Genomic DNA, 15,851 nt, shown 5'->3' with positions numbered 1-15,851 from the left:
ACAGCACAGCACCAGACGAAAACTCCGACGTGAACCTGGATGCCATAGCCATATTGCTTCATTTGGACAGTGTCGCCAGCACAAGTAGCGCATTCTGGAGTTGGGAATCGGTCATGGACTCCTGAACTACTAATCCACCGTACTTCAGGCTGGTGCGAAATTGGGCCAGTACTGGTCTCCTACAGGTCGTGTCTAAGCTTTTTTTTTTTCAACATCAAGCTAAACTTTCTTCCTACAGCCCTCTCACGCAGTTTTCCCTTTGGCGAGACCACTGCCATTTTTGTTAATCTTCGCCACCAGATAGCGCTAGCAGCAACGCCATCGCTGTAGTTGGTGCTGTTTCAGTGGTCGCGGCAGTGACTGGGATTAGTGCTTTTTCGTCCAGTGATATCGTAACGCGACAGCGTTAAGGGCCCCATGTCGCAGAAAACCCTGCGCCGGCGTGCCGCAACCAGCGTCGAACGTCGTTTTGCGAATAATAATTTCGAACCGCGCATATACAACCACGCGGGCCCTCCGTGTAGCGCAAAGAAGTTACTGAACTAACAGAATTTCTCAAAGTAAAATGCGCCAGAAAAATCGTAAAGTACGACTTTTACACAAAACCTACAGACATGATAGCGTCTAATTTGAACATACGAATAAACATAATTTTGTTACGCGCAAACTCAAACACAAACCCTTTGTAACGCGATACCGTTTCCCAGTTGCCCTTTGAGGTCTTAGTTAATAGGAGTGGCGAGGTCCGCTCGGTTTCTTGCAAGACCACCAAAAAAATAATCACAAACCTCGCATAGCGCTCGCCGCCAGCGTTTCCCGGTAAACATTACGGTTACATAAGCTGTAGTTGCCCGGACACGTGACAAGGAGTCAAGAATCTGCGATTGCTATCACGTTCCACTTCTAAAGGCGTAGCTCAAGCGTCCTCCAAGTTTACATCTTTTACGCTACGTATGAGGAAAACTGAAGCATTTCATTTTTTTATACGGTGCCACATGTAGCAAGTTTCCGCACTCCTTCTGGTATGTAACTGTGTCTCGACATTGCAGGCTTCATCCTGGCCGACCGCGGATACGACGTGTGGGCCATGAACACGAGAGAGATTGCGTTCCGCTCTCACCACAAGAACATGAGCCAGAAGCACGACCGATACTGGCAGTGGAGGCAAGGATTTTCCTCTAAATAACCTAGAAGTAAAGCTAAGTCATCTAAGGCTTTTTAGTACAAAGAACTCTAAGTTGGCAGTGCTAATTAAATAAGGGAATTTCAGAAGTAAAAGCATGTTCACACATTTTTTTACATCGTTCACCTAAACAAAGCTAAAAGCCGTCGAGCTGCTCCTTGTATATACAGCAAAGCGTGCTCGTAGCCAGAAACACATTAACCAAACATACATGCAAATAAGTACGTTGCTCCTGCGAACGCTTCGTTGGCACATGAAGAGTGGAGAAGGATTGAACCAGCGGTTTTTATTTCGACACTCCGTTGTGTAAGTTTGTTTCCGCAAGAGTTGCGTCATCACCACTGTTTTTCACAAGTCGTGAATTAAACATCTTACAAAGAACGTCAGCTCACGCTGAAGGATAAGCGTCGTCATAAATACATGCCGCGTACTATTCAGGGCCGGTATTTTGTAGCGATGCCTTTTCCGATTCTATGCTTTTTCAGGTTTTTCGCGCTTGGCCAGTGGTCAGAGCGACGGTCTGCCCACATTATCAACGGGATCAGACGGCCGTGTGTGGTGGATGATAAGAATAGCATAGAATAAGGCATAAGGCATCGCTACAAAATAGCGGCCCAGGTGAACTTAATTTTTGAAACAACTTTCTATGTTTCAATATGCACTTTTCAAGCTTTCCCAGTCATTGGCATGCTTGATGTATCATGTTTTCTCAAGCCAACAACCGTCTGATGCATGAATTCGTATTTCATTAGGATAAAAAAATTACAAGTATTTCTTCGTCTTCAGAAACCTCCCTTTTCTAAAGAGACGCTTGGCTACAACTTTACGAGTAAAAGCTGTCGAGTATCATGTACGATACACTCTGAAGTTTCGGGTACATTTTCTGGTCATGCAGAAAAACGTTTACATTGCAGAAAACATGCAACAAATATCAGCGTCATTAGAAAAAACTTGAAATATTGCTTTTAAAACTGAGAGGTGTTTCACGCATCAAAATTTGATGACGTCCCCTTCGATTAGCTCGTTCACAGCTTTAATACTTGGGCTGAGTCATTTACAGGCCTTGGTCTTATGTCAGCTCTTGCTTTGCATCCCACCCGCCGCGGTTACTCAGTGGCTATGGTGTTAGGCTGCTGAGCACGAGGTCGCGGGATCGAATCCCGGCCGCGGCAGCCGCATTTTGATGGGGGCGAAATGCGAAAACACCCGTGTACTTAGATTTAGGTGCACGTTAAAGAACCCCAGGTGGTCGAAATTTCCGGAGTCCTCCACTGCAGCGTGCCTCATAATCAGAAAGTGGTTTTGGCACGTAAAACCCCATAATTTTATTTTTTTGCTTTGCATCGCATTTAGCAAAATCACGCAGGTTGATAGAAAAACTCATTTCGTCTTCCTCCAAAAGCTGCTTGTTGCTGCTGTTATTTCTCGCTATTACAGCACAGCAGGACCCCCGCTATCTTGACCGTTGGCATTTTGTTTTCTTAGCTTGTCATCAGCAATAATGCTGCTAATAAGTACGGCCTGTGGAAACATTAAATTTTGCCACCAAACTTATTTTATCGCGAGGCATGAAATGTCTGCTGTCTTCCCCAAAACAATCCACAAATCACGCAGTCGCCCGAATATCTGCCTAATCAAAACATTTCAGTAGCTTTGGAAATAGCAAGCAAACATGCTGGTATTTTTCTTCAATGACATTAAGTGTCTAAATTGTGAACCGGAAACTTCGTTTGGGATTTTTCTGTAGTTCGTGTGACAAATTGCCAGCGAGCACTAAAAAAATCCACAAGTTATTTCCAGGGCTACATTCGCTACGTGTTTCATTGCATCAAGTGACATCAATTTCAATGGAATATGTAGGATTTTCTTTTCCATTCTAACATGCTAGAACATATGTATTACATATGAAACACCATGCAGTATGGCCATGACACAAGACGAAGTTTGTATCAACTACAAGAGAAAATAATTTGAGCGAAACAAAATGTTGAACAGACGCATGCCAAAAATATGGAATATAAGCACAAAATATTCAGTGCCATAAATGAAATTCTAAACCGTGTAGTGTAATTTTTCTCACAATCGTCAGCCAGTTCAACGCGTAATCGGTACAGAATGACGGAAAATTTTAAGAGACCTTGGCGTTAACAAAATGGCGAAGTGTTTAAGATCATAAATTCACGCTAAGGTGGTAACGAAGGTAGGTTTAATTTACGTAAGCATTGAAATATCCATCTTGCTTCAGTTCTCTTCCCCTCAATGCACTGCTAACTCCCATCTACAAAAGTCCGTAATGAGTCAGCAAATTTTTAAAAAATAAACTAGAAATATCGGCAGCAATACTACTCAAGAAAAAAAAACAAATCCCCGTAAATGACATTAGGACAGCTAGGATCAGCTATACAGCGGTCCATGTAAATATCTTAGAGCGCAGCTGTTAGGCATCCGGTCCAGCGTTGAGCATCGGTGTACCTCGGCCTCCCTGACGTAACGGAGCGAACTAGCACAGCGAAGGATCAGACTGCCAACGCGGAGTGCAGCGGGTGATGAAGGACGGCGATGGTGAAGTGAGTGGGAGGAAGAAAGTAGAGGAGGAGAGTATGGCAAAAGGATGAGGGAGAAAGCGTATGTACAGCGCAAGGCAGGCTTGGGGCAACGACCACTAGGAGATGGCGCCAGAGTAGCACGCCGTCGTCTGTTCACGGATGGCATGCGGCGACCGCGTCCCGCGATAACATATGCGGAAACAAAGCGCTGCATGAGTGGAGGTCTGTCTGTGGCGGCTGCTGTGAATCACGCCCACGTGTTACCCAGGCGCTGCCTCTTGCGATCTCCCGATTAGCGAGGCAGTCGCGCCACTTTTTACCCCGTTTGGAATGTCCCGCACGAGACACATTGTCCGCGCCAGCCAATATATCGCGAAGCGGAAACATCTGTAAATCTGTGCTCAAATTTCGCATTCAGCAGTATCTTAATCGTCAGTTAAATTTTTAGGGTGTTTTGTAAAGGCAAATTATTCAAAGGTTGCCATACGTTGCCATCCAAACAGTGTTATTTAGTTGGGGCTTACGAAGCACAGTTGTACTGCGAGAGCTTCAACGCTAGGAAAAAGGAAATCTTAGCGCAATGTCTCACTTAATTCAACGTTGCGCATGAAAACTTTCTTTTGTGAAAGCTAAGCTATATTGGCACAGCCTAATACACAACCTGCTAATGCTTTGTCTCTTCACGGCTTACACCGTTCTGCTTTCTTTCTAGTTTTGACGAGATTGGTCGCCACGATATTGCGGCTGTCATCGACTTTGTACTGAACGCAACTGGTTCCAGAAGAGTGTCGTTGTTGGGATACTCACAGGGAGTAATGTCAAGCCTAGTGCTCTTTTCCACAAAACCAGAGTACAACGACAAGGTGCGTCGCTGAAAACATAATCGTGTTGTAAAATCGCGGTAGAGCATTAGTGACGAAGCTTCAGCAGCAGCTTAAATAATTCCCCCCCCCCCCCACAGTAAGCAACGCTTCTGGTTACCACAAAAGAACTGCAGAACCACCGCCAGAAATGTTGAGTAGGATTTGATTCCTATAGAATGGAAAATGTTTCTAGGCAGTCAAAGATAGCCGTTTTATAAAGCAACACTGAAGCAACACTTTACATTACTTTACACATTACTTTACTTTATACTTCATAAAGCAACACTTTACAACACTATGTTGAAAGTAATAATTTACAAGAGACGTTTTTGTGAAGTCACGAGTATCACATTGCTGCGTTGCTAACAGTCAAAACGTTAGTGTTGTTACTTTCTTAATTACGTTCACAACACCTAAAGAGAAAGCGACAGAGGAAAGGAGAAAGGCAGGAAGGTTAACCAGAGGGGAAGATCCGGTTTGATACCTTACGCTGGGGAGAGAGGGGAGGGGAGGTAAAGTGATAACAAAGTAGAGATAAAGAAAGAAAGGAGCATAGACATGCAATCACAGTGGGTCACTGTCGCCGCATACTGCCACCGCACAGCACTGTAGCACTTGCTGCACTATAAACATCTGCTCAGGCTACAGCCGCTTGTCCAATTCTGTTGCCTTTAAAAAACTGCAACAGTGCCCTCGTCGCCCTCCGCTGCGATGGCTTGTGATGGCGGCATTTTAAAATAGGTTCCTCTGTGTGAGGTCTTTGGTCAAAACGCGCTATCGCGATTGCGAGCGATCGTCGCTGTAAATTTTAGCGAGGACAGCCACAGAGAAGGTGTTGAAGAGTCCTTGTTACCGCAGACATCACATGAGGCGTCGTCGGCGCATCCGATTCGGAAAGCAAAAGCCTTGGTGAAGGCCACCCCTAGCCATATTCGACAAAGCAGGGTTGCCTTGCGACGGCAGAGTCCAGCTGGAATGCCAAGGCGTAGAGAGGAGTCTTGGTTAAGCAGCCGATTGCTTTGAAAACTTCCTGCGTTCCACAAGGAGAACGTGATGTCACGGCTGAGCATTCGAAGTTTTCTAGCAGCATCTATTTTTGATAATTGTATCGGTTGACAACACAAGCTCATTAATATAAATATCCAGCATCAACAAACGCGTTTTCACTTGAGGAAGAGGGTCAGTGCTGACAGTACTCCCGTCTATCTTTATCTATATCGAAAAAAGTATTGGTAATAGCCTGCTGCACGCTGTGTCTCTTGCACGCTCACAAGGGAGAGGAGAGCCTGCACCAGCTCTCAATGATAGTAGGCTCAAGGCACGTTTTCTAGCTGAATTGGCTGCTTCTGTGGTCACAATAGCATCTCAGTTAGCACTTCAATGATTACAACAATCATGAATTCACCAAAGCTCCATCCAAGTTGCTTGAAACCACATTTACCTACCTCCAATAAACTTTTTCAACGAATTCCTCTCGCACATGCCTTAATACCAATCGTGAGCCTTACTTAAGGTTTCATTTCTACAACTCGTTGGTTTTCAAAAGGCCACAGACAAGTATTTGTTTTGAAAGTCATTCAACCATTATCAAATTCTTGTAATATGGGTACCAAAAATTTATTTGCTTTATTAATGAGTAGAAAATTACGTGTGCTCTGCGCGGAAGCTAAAGCACTCGTCAACAAGTGGAAGCTTGGCTGAAATATGAAGGAATATGAGCGATAGCAAAGTATGAGACAACATTACGAAAAGTGTTCTAACAGTCGTATTCATAAATGCCTCTTAACTTGAAGCCCCCGCGTGACTTGATTTAAATGGCGCCTGTCGTCAACGCACCAAAGGAAACGCAATAAGCGTCTTGGGAGCGTTCGCACCAGGCATCGTTTATATCAAGCATGGACTTCAAGCTAAGCTACATTTCTGAATACTGGGGTTAGTCCTTTCGCCGCATAAATTGCAGTAAACATTCGATCACTCTCGTACTAACGAGCATGGTGCACGCGCGTAGGCAAACGTACACAGATATCGCTTGATGACACCGAACTCTATATGTCACAAGACTGGCGTGACGAACAGCGCCAGCAGCGCGCAGCGAATGCTTTGTGTTGCCTCTGGCTTTAACGCATCTCCGAAGCTTGAGATTACGTGACCTCCAATACAGGGGGTGCTGCATAATAGCACACATGAAGCCACCAGCGGCTTCGGTTCGCCCAGTTCTTTCACTCGCCGCAGGTTACCTTCAAGATCGGGTAAGCGGGCGATGTATGCGCCAAGACGCGTCATGCGCAGGTATAACTGTCCTCCAGGTTGGCAGCTCGCAGAAGCGTCTACGAGCTGCCATTGGCATTCCCCTGATGTTCAGCAGAACACGGTGGTTGACAGTGTCGGGCTCTGTCCCCGAAGCGTCGATAGTAGCAGCATGAGCCGGCGTGACCAGGCTGCTGCGATGGGTCGGTGTTACTATCACGGCCCTGCGAGCGGTAACGGGGGCGCGTCGGTGGGGGTTGAGCAGGCACCGTTGAATGGACCTGAGCTATCGGGCGATACCATCGATCCGGTGCGCAAGCTCTGTGATATCCAGCGTTGCGACGACGGCTTGGACGGTGGGCCACAGAGGCGGCAAAGAGACCTCAAGGACGCAGTCAACGATCTCGGCAAGTTCGTCTAGAGGTAGCGTAAGCTGAGCCTGCACAATGGCCTGGCCCTCCGGTGATAGACGTTGCTGTGAATCGGGGACTTGCGTGTTTCCCGCGAGAACACGTATATGGCGGAGGAACTGCGAAGGTTAGCGCTAGTCGAGTTCCGTCGACTGAATTATTGGACTGAACCGGACCTGGTTAGTGTAGCGGGAGTCCAGATCGACGACGACGTAATCGTAGCGCGTTCCGTCTTGGGTGATGCCCGCACAAAGCGGCGCGAGATTGACGGCAACACGGCAAACGCCGAGTAGAGCAGCGTCCGGAACGCTCACTGCAGGGTTTCTGACGTCTTCAGCGGAGCCGGTAGGTGAGGCCGGTGGTGTGTCGGTGTCGCCAGGATGCTGCTGCACGGGATCATCGAGTTGGTGCTGCAGCTCTTGAAGATGCTGCTGTTGCTCATGAATCATCTCCTGCTGGGTCCAGATCTGCCTCTGGAGTAGTTCCATGTGTCGTTGAAGGGTCTCCTGGTCATCCATGGCGACGTCTTATGTCTTCTGTCCTGGTCACCAGTGAGGGATGTTGCATCGGCTGAGCAACAAATCCGAACATAGAAAAAGCAGGGCGGTTTATTGCCTTAGCAGCAGCAGCAGAAGCAGGTGATCGTGCCGGCGCTTCGCGCGTGCGGTTAGCAATTGTCTTTTTCAAGCCGCCCAGCCTGCCTTTGTATGTTCGCTGGTACCTACGGTACGTGGTGACGTTGTGGTGGCGGTGTTTCTTACTGGTGGCGCAGCGCAGCACGCAGCCTTGATTCGCAAGGGTGGACGATGACGAGGCGGAGGCTGCGCAGAAATGTTGCAGGGTGCGTCGCCACGGACGCACCATGCGCAGGTATTGCCATGCGCAGGTCACCATGCGCAGGTATGGCTGGAGGAAGAAATGCGCACTCGTCTGCCCCAATCCCATCCCGCCCCAGTGTACTCTTCTTTGCGTTACCACGCGCACAACTCCCCACCCCCAATTATGCGCTCTTTAGCAGGGGAACTCCAACATGGGGGGAGGAGGGGGGGGGGGGGGGCAAACGGCGAGATTCAAGTCACCATTTTCACCATACTTCTCGGCTCAAGCTGGCACGCGTTCCCTCGTAACCACGCGCGCGGGTCCCAATAGAAGATTATCACGGAATGACGTAACATCACGGCGACGGCGCCGATAACAGCGAAATTTTGCTAGAAGTCTCAAGATAATTACTATCGCAATAGACGTCTTGTCGACAGGCTATCCCCCAGTGCCATAGGAGATATACAAAATACAGTCACGTGGAAACACTGGTCGTATCTTGGCAACGGCCTAGTTGCGAGGCGGCTGTATGTTGTAAGGTTCGGCGATCCTCACGGCGCCAGTAGTCAGCATTCTAATGCGCAGCAGTCACCTTATTAATCCAGTGAATAAAGAAAAGTGAACCTCTCTGCCCTTCCAGGAATCGACGAGACCACGCCAGCAGGCTATTCCACCCTTGCATGTCTGTCCTCACGGCATTCATGTGAAGAGTGCTACTTTGAAAACGAACGAAAACGGCACAGGCCTCTTTTTCAGCGTTGCGCATTTTGCCTATGAGCTAGGTACTCTGAAAATTATTCATTCGCTCTCGAGTTTTCAACCACCTCGCATTGCAATAGAATGCCCCTGTGTCTTTGCACGCGCAAGGAGTGCCGTATGTGAGAAAACGAAACTCCGGTACCAAGCTATGTTCATGAAAGCTGATTAATAAATTTAATTGCATTCCGCTAATGACAACTGTGGTTACTCTGTAGTCAACACAGGTCTTCGTCATAGGAAGCTTATATTTGGCGCAAATGACCGGGGTTGTTGGAGAAGTATGGGAGAGGCCTTTGCCCTGCAGTGGGCGTAACCAGGCTAATGATGATGATGATGATGATGATGATGATGATATTTGGTGCAAATGAGAGGGGAGGGTTTATATATGGTTAATGTGTACTTCACATTAAGAACTTCACACTTTCTCTCTGTTGACGCACCATCCCGCGTTCGTACTGTTCGAGAAACATGTGTTACTCTAAATAGAAATTTATATGCTCAGTGTTCAGTCAGCCTCAGTTTGAGGTCTCCTAGAGCAAGATACGTCTACCGCATTTAACGTTAACATCGTTTAAGGCAGCCTGCGTAACATGAGCTTTTTCCTTACAAAGACTTTCACTCATAAGATGGGAGAAACATGCCTAATGGACCCGGTGTCGCTTACTAGCTCGAAAAGCATCTTACTCCAGAGGCCTCCCAATGTTCACCATTACTTCTTTTGTGTATAACTGTTGATTTAAATGCTCCGACCAAAAGTCGTACTTACACAACATAATCTCCTCTTCATGGAAAAAAAAGAGGACAAATAGAAGGTTATTTTTTTTACTCATCAACACAATCTAAAATACATCAGAAAGAAAATCAAGAAATAAGTTTGATTTCTTTTTAGCCACGAGTCATGGTTTCTGTAACAGTTGATGCCGAAAAAGCACCAGAATTGCGGAAAACTTCCTGATTCCAGGCAAACGTGATGAGATTGTCCCAAATGTTTACTATCGGGACGTCAAAACGGAAAGGAGCAATGATAATGTAGAACCTAATTGGTGGATGCATCTCAGCTTTTATGAAACCTAGCCAAAATATCGAAACTGCGCGTCAGCAGCCTGCACTATTAATATGCCATGGGCGTGGTCACAAAGCAGTGTCTAAAAACTGCTACAGTTCCTCGTAAAATAAAAGGTTAAAAACCACTGAGCCAACTCCTGCAAAACACATTATTGGTTGTTATTTCTTTTTCAGGTCGATATTTTAATAGGGTACGCTCCAGCAGCTAATGTGTCGCACTTTCGGTTTCCATTCCCAGAGCTTTTCGCCTTCGCTGACCCAATTTTTGTAAGTAACTGTTTACGTACTTCGCACGTCGGGGTAATTTTTGATCTTTCATTTAGCATGCGCAAAACCGGAAAACGTGTCTCGCCACGCAAAACACTAAAAATGCCAAGTCAGAACTTAGTGAGACAGGAAAAATTTACAAGCAGACAACTAGTTTTTTTACTATTTATATTATATAGTCGCAGGACTACATCGCATTAAGAAAAGAAGCCGTTACCAAGCAATGGAAATAACCCACAAGTACAGTGAGTCACAGTAACGTAAATACCCTGCTGACTGGTATATGTTAGCTAGTCCTTCACGAAAGTGCTTGTTATCGCTGATGACTACCATAACTAAGGTGTAGTAAACTTTGCGAATTCATTATCGTGTCACCTTAGGCTCTCGGCAACGACTTCACGGTGTCGGAGCCTTCGTATTCATAAGAACATTATATTAGCTAAGTTAAATAAATACCGTTCTCAACATGCAATTGTATAAATATGAGGAACTGTATGAGAGACAACGGCTATAAAGCATACAGAGCTTTACATTTTTGGCATCAAAATTCTATGATTGCGCGTGAGCTCTAGTGCATGTTGTTTAGCCTTTATTTTAATGCGAATAGCATTCTTGGCATTGTCAGTCTAGTTTTCTTACCGACAATCTGACTAATTCGTCAACAATTTGGGCCAATCTCAGAGAAAATGCAATCTCGAAATATGGGTCTTTCCCGTAGGGAGTGACAAAGTGAGAAGTTTAATAACACGAAACGCGGAGAAGTCGGCCTGAGGTATGTTCCTCTAGCCAGCTACTCGGCGTTTGGGGAAGGGGAAGAGGGAAAGAAAGAGGCGCGTGATGGGTGATGATGACGTATGTGCCAGAGTGTATGTGCCGATCCACTTTGAACCTCCTTTACGTCAGCTCGGGTATGTGCGCCTGGTGCCACGGAGTATGCGTCACTGTCCAGGCAGCACAACCACATTTAACCAAACATGGATCAATTCTGGCAGGAATTGGTAGCAGCCCTTGCCAACACTTGTATATGCGCAAACTGGAACCCAACTCAATGTTGGCTCAAAGTTGGAGCCTAGGATTGGGCGAACATAGCGCCGATGCATCAGCCATGGTGTTACTGGCGTAGGAGCAAGGCTCGACGACATCGCTGCCGTTATCAGTGCTGGTTTTGGACATATACCCCTGCTTGACGAATACTGTAAATACGCTCGCCCTCAGTGCGCAGCCATTATTACCGCGCCCGTTTTTAGGCAGTGGCATTTTTGAGAGGAGTTGAGCTCATACTGTCTGCATCGATTAGTAGCTAAGAAAACATGGTACAAATATGATAGTCCAAGAACGAAAAGTCCTACACACGTGAAATGAATAATTGAGAAGAATACTAAAAGGTATCTTATAATAGTTTATTTGTAAGTATATATGTGACAATAGGCATTTCTCGTGGGGCTACGTAGGTGACGCTTAGTTATATCAAAACAGTTCATTTACACATAAATAAACGCCTCACAGCCCTCTTCCGCGAATCTAGGTAGATGACGGTGCGTAAGGCAGGGCCCCGAGAATTGTGATTGGGCAAGGTGCCGAGGGCAGTGAATTGGCCAGGCCTTTCAGGGCAGGACGCTTACGTCGGCAGGCTGGTCAGTGCTCGAATGACAGCGGTCTGGTCAGTGCCCTCAGCAAAGCGATAACGCAGTGCTTTCGTCGCATTTGTTGCCACCTCAAACAGCAACTTGTCGCTTATTTGGAGGAGATGATTGCAGTGGAAAATAAAGATAAATATCATACGAGATGCAGCACTTTCTTCACGTTGAATGATCGGCATGCTTCAAAAGTGGAACTCTGAGCCGGGAGTCGGAAAGTGGGAATCGGTAATTTTGCAGCGAGAGACTCATGAGGCAATGTTCTATATTATTACAAGAGATATGAGATATTTCCTAGAAAGGGCTGCAGAGGCACTTTAATACACAAACACAAAATTCACCGTCTTGTTTAGAGCACACTCTTATTCGACGTAGTACTTAATAATTAAAGGCCAACTGCAACAAAATTATGGACAGCGTAAAAAGCCAAGTTTCCAATCGTTTTGATCTAAAGCAGCCTTCGTGCAAATTTTTCATGTGAAATACGAGTGGTTGCGTCTGTAAACACTAGCAAACATAGGCCTTCTTTTAAACTTATAAAGAAAAAAAAATACTGCGGATTCCGCTTGCCGGAAGTTCTGCTTGACCTAGAACAGGGACAACAATCGCGGTTGCTCGGATTGACTTGCCGGGTCGGGCTGCACTTGTGGCACGATCAAATCGTGCCGCGGGTCTGCTGCAATTTGGGTCGTATTCACTAAATGCCATTCACAAGTACCCCACGTTGAGCCCTGTTCAAAGGCTGTTATTAAAAGAAATCAGGCAATTACAAGCAATGTAGCTTAGCCAGGCTTGCTTCAATGCTATATACACAGCGTGATTTAGCAGCAATTTATAGCATATATCCCCATACAGCACAACAGAATTGTCAATTGACCTCAGAGCGTTTCAATTTAATAAAATCTTGATGGACCTACGTCAGGTATCCATCAGCATCTAAACTCACGTGGCCAATAATACAAATATAAGGTAGAGAACAAACTTCAGTGATTCTTCCGGCCCGGAACTCACTGGCACAGCGCCATCTTTCCACAGGGAATACCGTCATGTTCTTTTCGTTTGCCTGCTTCTTCCTGAAATACTTGCGTTCCACCGCTACGCGGAGCTCAACAGGAATCTAGCGGTTACAGGACACTTTTAGGGAAGAACCGTGCGATCATATAAATTAAGTAAATACGATCATGTAAATACGATTATGTAAATTAAAGGGTTTGGATTTATAGCAGAAAAATGCAACACACATTGCAATCGCCAAACTGAAGCCTTGCTCTAGGTCGTCTCAAATCGACAAATTGATGCAGTGTAGGGCGAAGTTAATGGAAATAAATTGCAATGTTGCCGAAGCAACTGCGAAAAATGTGACAACTTGCTATTAGAAAAGGTGATATATACACAGAAATCGTGGAATTTAAGGGACAAAAAAAACACTGTTGGAGAAACTGGATATAACTTTTAGGGAAAAGGTATCGCGAAGGTTACCTCGCCTAAACACTCTAGTTTTTCTGACACGTAACTAGTGCGCCGCTTTCTCATTCATTCGATTGGGCACCATACAACAAGTAGAACATGCGCAAAACAAGGGCACTCACCCTTGAAACATCCAGATTCCTTTGTTTTCGGGTTTATCTGGCATCGAAGACTGTAACCGCCAGCATGGACTTTCTTCTGGCGTCTAGTCGCCAAAATTTGTGGACATGCAGTTTGCTCCGTACTATGGGATGTAAAGGTCGTAGGCAAAATGTCTGTAATCCAGTTATTGCCAAATTCGTAGAATCATCGTAGATGAGTCCTGCCTAACTTTATTTTTGTTCTTTCGCATTATACATTTATTAGCATACTAACCCCACCGGCAATATGATCGTCACCCTCGACCATTGAAGCAATATTCACAGTGCTTAGGACATACATACGCGATTGATCCTCTAGACAAGCCATAATGAAAGAGTGGTTATTGGGTTCCGCTCTAGAGCCTATGGTATTTAAACTGATTGTGATGACGCTGGTGAGACTGTTCAAATCTCGTGTCTCGCAAGGCACACTGCGTGGCAGTGGCATCAGTGCGCCAAGTTTTGTTTACCTGGTATCGTTTCTTTTTTCTTGTTTCTTTCCTTTTCAACTCCCATATCTGTCCTGACGCAGCTCCTACTCGACCCATTGGGCAACAGTGGATACTTCCACCTGCCCCAAGCACTCCGACAGGTGATTCAAGCAATCTGCAACATGTTTAATGGAGAGCCTTGCTCTCTCTTCCTAACGCTCACACTGTTGAGTAGTCCTGAGCAGTCGAACAAGGTAAGAGGAATGTTGTCTCAATATTGAAGCACTGTCGGGAGCGCTGACATAGCACCGGCGTCTACACCCGTCAGCAAAAGTATACGAAGCACAGGGTCGCCGAAAAAACTGAATTTCTTCGTAATTAACGCGGGCGCAGGGGCAGAACGTGACGGCGGGCTACAGCGGCATATTTCGTCGCTTGCGGCTGAGGCTGCGGCGATTCAGGGGCTACTCCAAGTTGTTGTTGGAGCTCCTCGCGGACGGCGCCGACAATTGAAGTCACTTGAGGCTGTGATGAAGGGAACAGCTTCTGTAGCTCCTCCCGCACGACCGCTTGGTTAGTCTCGCGCAGATCGTCGGGGGCAAGTGACTGAGCCCCGGCGTAGTTTGTCGAGTTCGTGTTGTGGTTGAATTGCCGGTTCCGCATTTACAGTGTCTTCTCGATGCTGGTGGTCTCGCGAAGAAACTCGTCGACGATTCTCGGTGGGCTCCGTACCATTCCGGCGAAAAATTCATCCTTTACACCACGCATCAGTAGGCGGACTCTCTTCTCCTCGGACATTTCCGGGTCGGCGTGGTGAAATAGGCGGCTCATTCCTTCTGTAAAAATCTCGGTGGTCTCATTAGGCAGCTGCACTCGGGTTTCTAGTAGTGCTTGGGCTCGTTCTTGGCGTACGACGCTTGTGAATGTCTGTTGGAAGCCGCTTCGGAACAGCTCTCACGTCGTTAAGGCGGCTTCACGGTTCTCGAACCACGTCGTGGCGGCGTCTTCCAATGTGAAAAAGACATGTCGAAGCTTGTCGTCACTGTTCCAGCTGTGAAATGCAGCGACCCTCTCATACGTCTCAAGCCAGGTTTCCGGCTCCTCGAATGTTGAACCGCGGAACGTCGGAGGCTCCCTGGGCTGCTGCAACACGATGGGGGACGCTGGGGCTGCCATTGGGTTTGACTGGGCGACGATCTTCCTGGTCGTCTCAGGCAAAAGTGCATACTCCGGCGGCAGTCCTTGCAGCCTGAGGCTACCTCGCTGGTTCTTGGAGACGTTGGTGTAGTCTTCCGCGTTCGGGCTCGGGTCACGGTTTCGTGGGGGCGTACGGCACATGAACGCGAAGTACCTCCACCAGATGTCACGTGGTAGTAACGGTTGAGGACACAGCAAGAAAATGGCGAATGGCGAAACTAACTTTAGTGGGCCAACCTGTGCCCAGAGAAACAGGCTACGCTCAATGCTCAACGAAAACGGCGAACACAGTCGGCGATCGTCGAAAATCTGATCAGCGAGTCAAGCGCGTTGGCTCTTGTAGATCAGTCGTCGAACGTTCAAGAGTAATCGCTGGGACCCGCGTGCCTTCCACAAAGTTCTACGCCATTCACGTCGCACATGCATGCAATCAGATTACACAAAGTTCGGCGACAACAGACAGCGGATAGAAGCATCGATAACATTCTAGAAACTTCCGATACATGTAGGCGCGTCCTGCGCTGAGCGATAACATTTCATAGACGGTAAATGTGCTCACTCGTAAAAGATAAACAAGTTCACGTGTCAATACAATGAAAGTGATGAGTGCACTAGAAAGTTTGTAATGCCAAGTTTGTGCTGCAGTTGTAAATTTCAAGTTGCATTCACAGGCTGATAAATGAATCAACTTTATCGTGCAATCTCTGGTCCGTATACTTTTCCTTACGGGTGTGACATTCACTTTACCTGGCAAATGCGTATAGTTAGTATAGAACTTAACACAGCTTCCTTTCTACTACCCTACTACCGGTGTCTTATT

At 46.6% G+C, this 15,851-nt stretch overlaps 1 protein-coding gene across 1 annotated transcript in view; it reads left to right on the top strand.

Moving 5' to 3' along the window:
• LOC135904210 (uncharacterized) overlaps nt 1–15,851 on the top strand; it is a 411,027-nt gene that overhangs the window by 351,374 nt on the left and 43,802 nt on the right. The window contains exons 6-9 of the mRNA XM_065434850.2: nt 1,050–1,164; nt 4,442–4,592; nt 10,067–10,159; nt 13,936–14,088. Of these exons, the coding sequence (XP_065290922.2) occupies nt 1,050–1,164; nt 4,442–4,592; nt 10,067–10,159; nt 13,936–14,088 (512 nt within the window). The remainder of the gene's footprint in view (nt 1–1,049; nt 1,165–4,441; nt 4,593–10,066; nt 10,160–13,935; nt 14,089–15,851) is intronic.

This window comes from Dermacentor albipictus, chromosome 10, assembly GCF_038994185.2.
Source record: "Dermacentor albipictus isolate Rhodes 1998 colony chromosome 10, USDA_Dalb.pri_finalv2, whole genome shotgun sequence".
In the NCBI taxonomy this organism is placed as follows: Eukaryota; Metazoa; Arthropoda; class Arachnida; order Ixodida; family Ixodidae; genus Dermacentor; species Dermacentor albipictus.
This window is presented reverse-complemented; position numbering and strand designations above follow the sequence as displayed.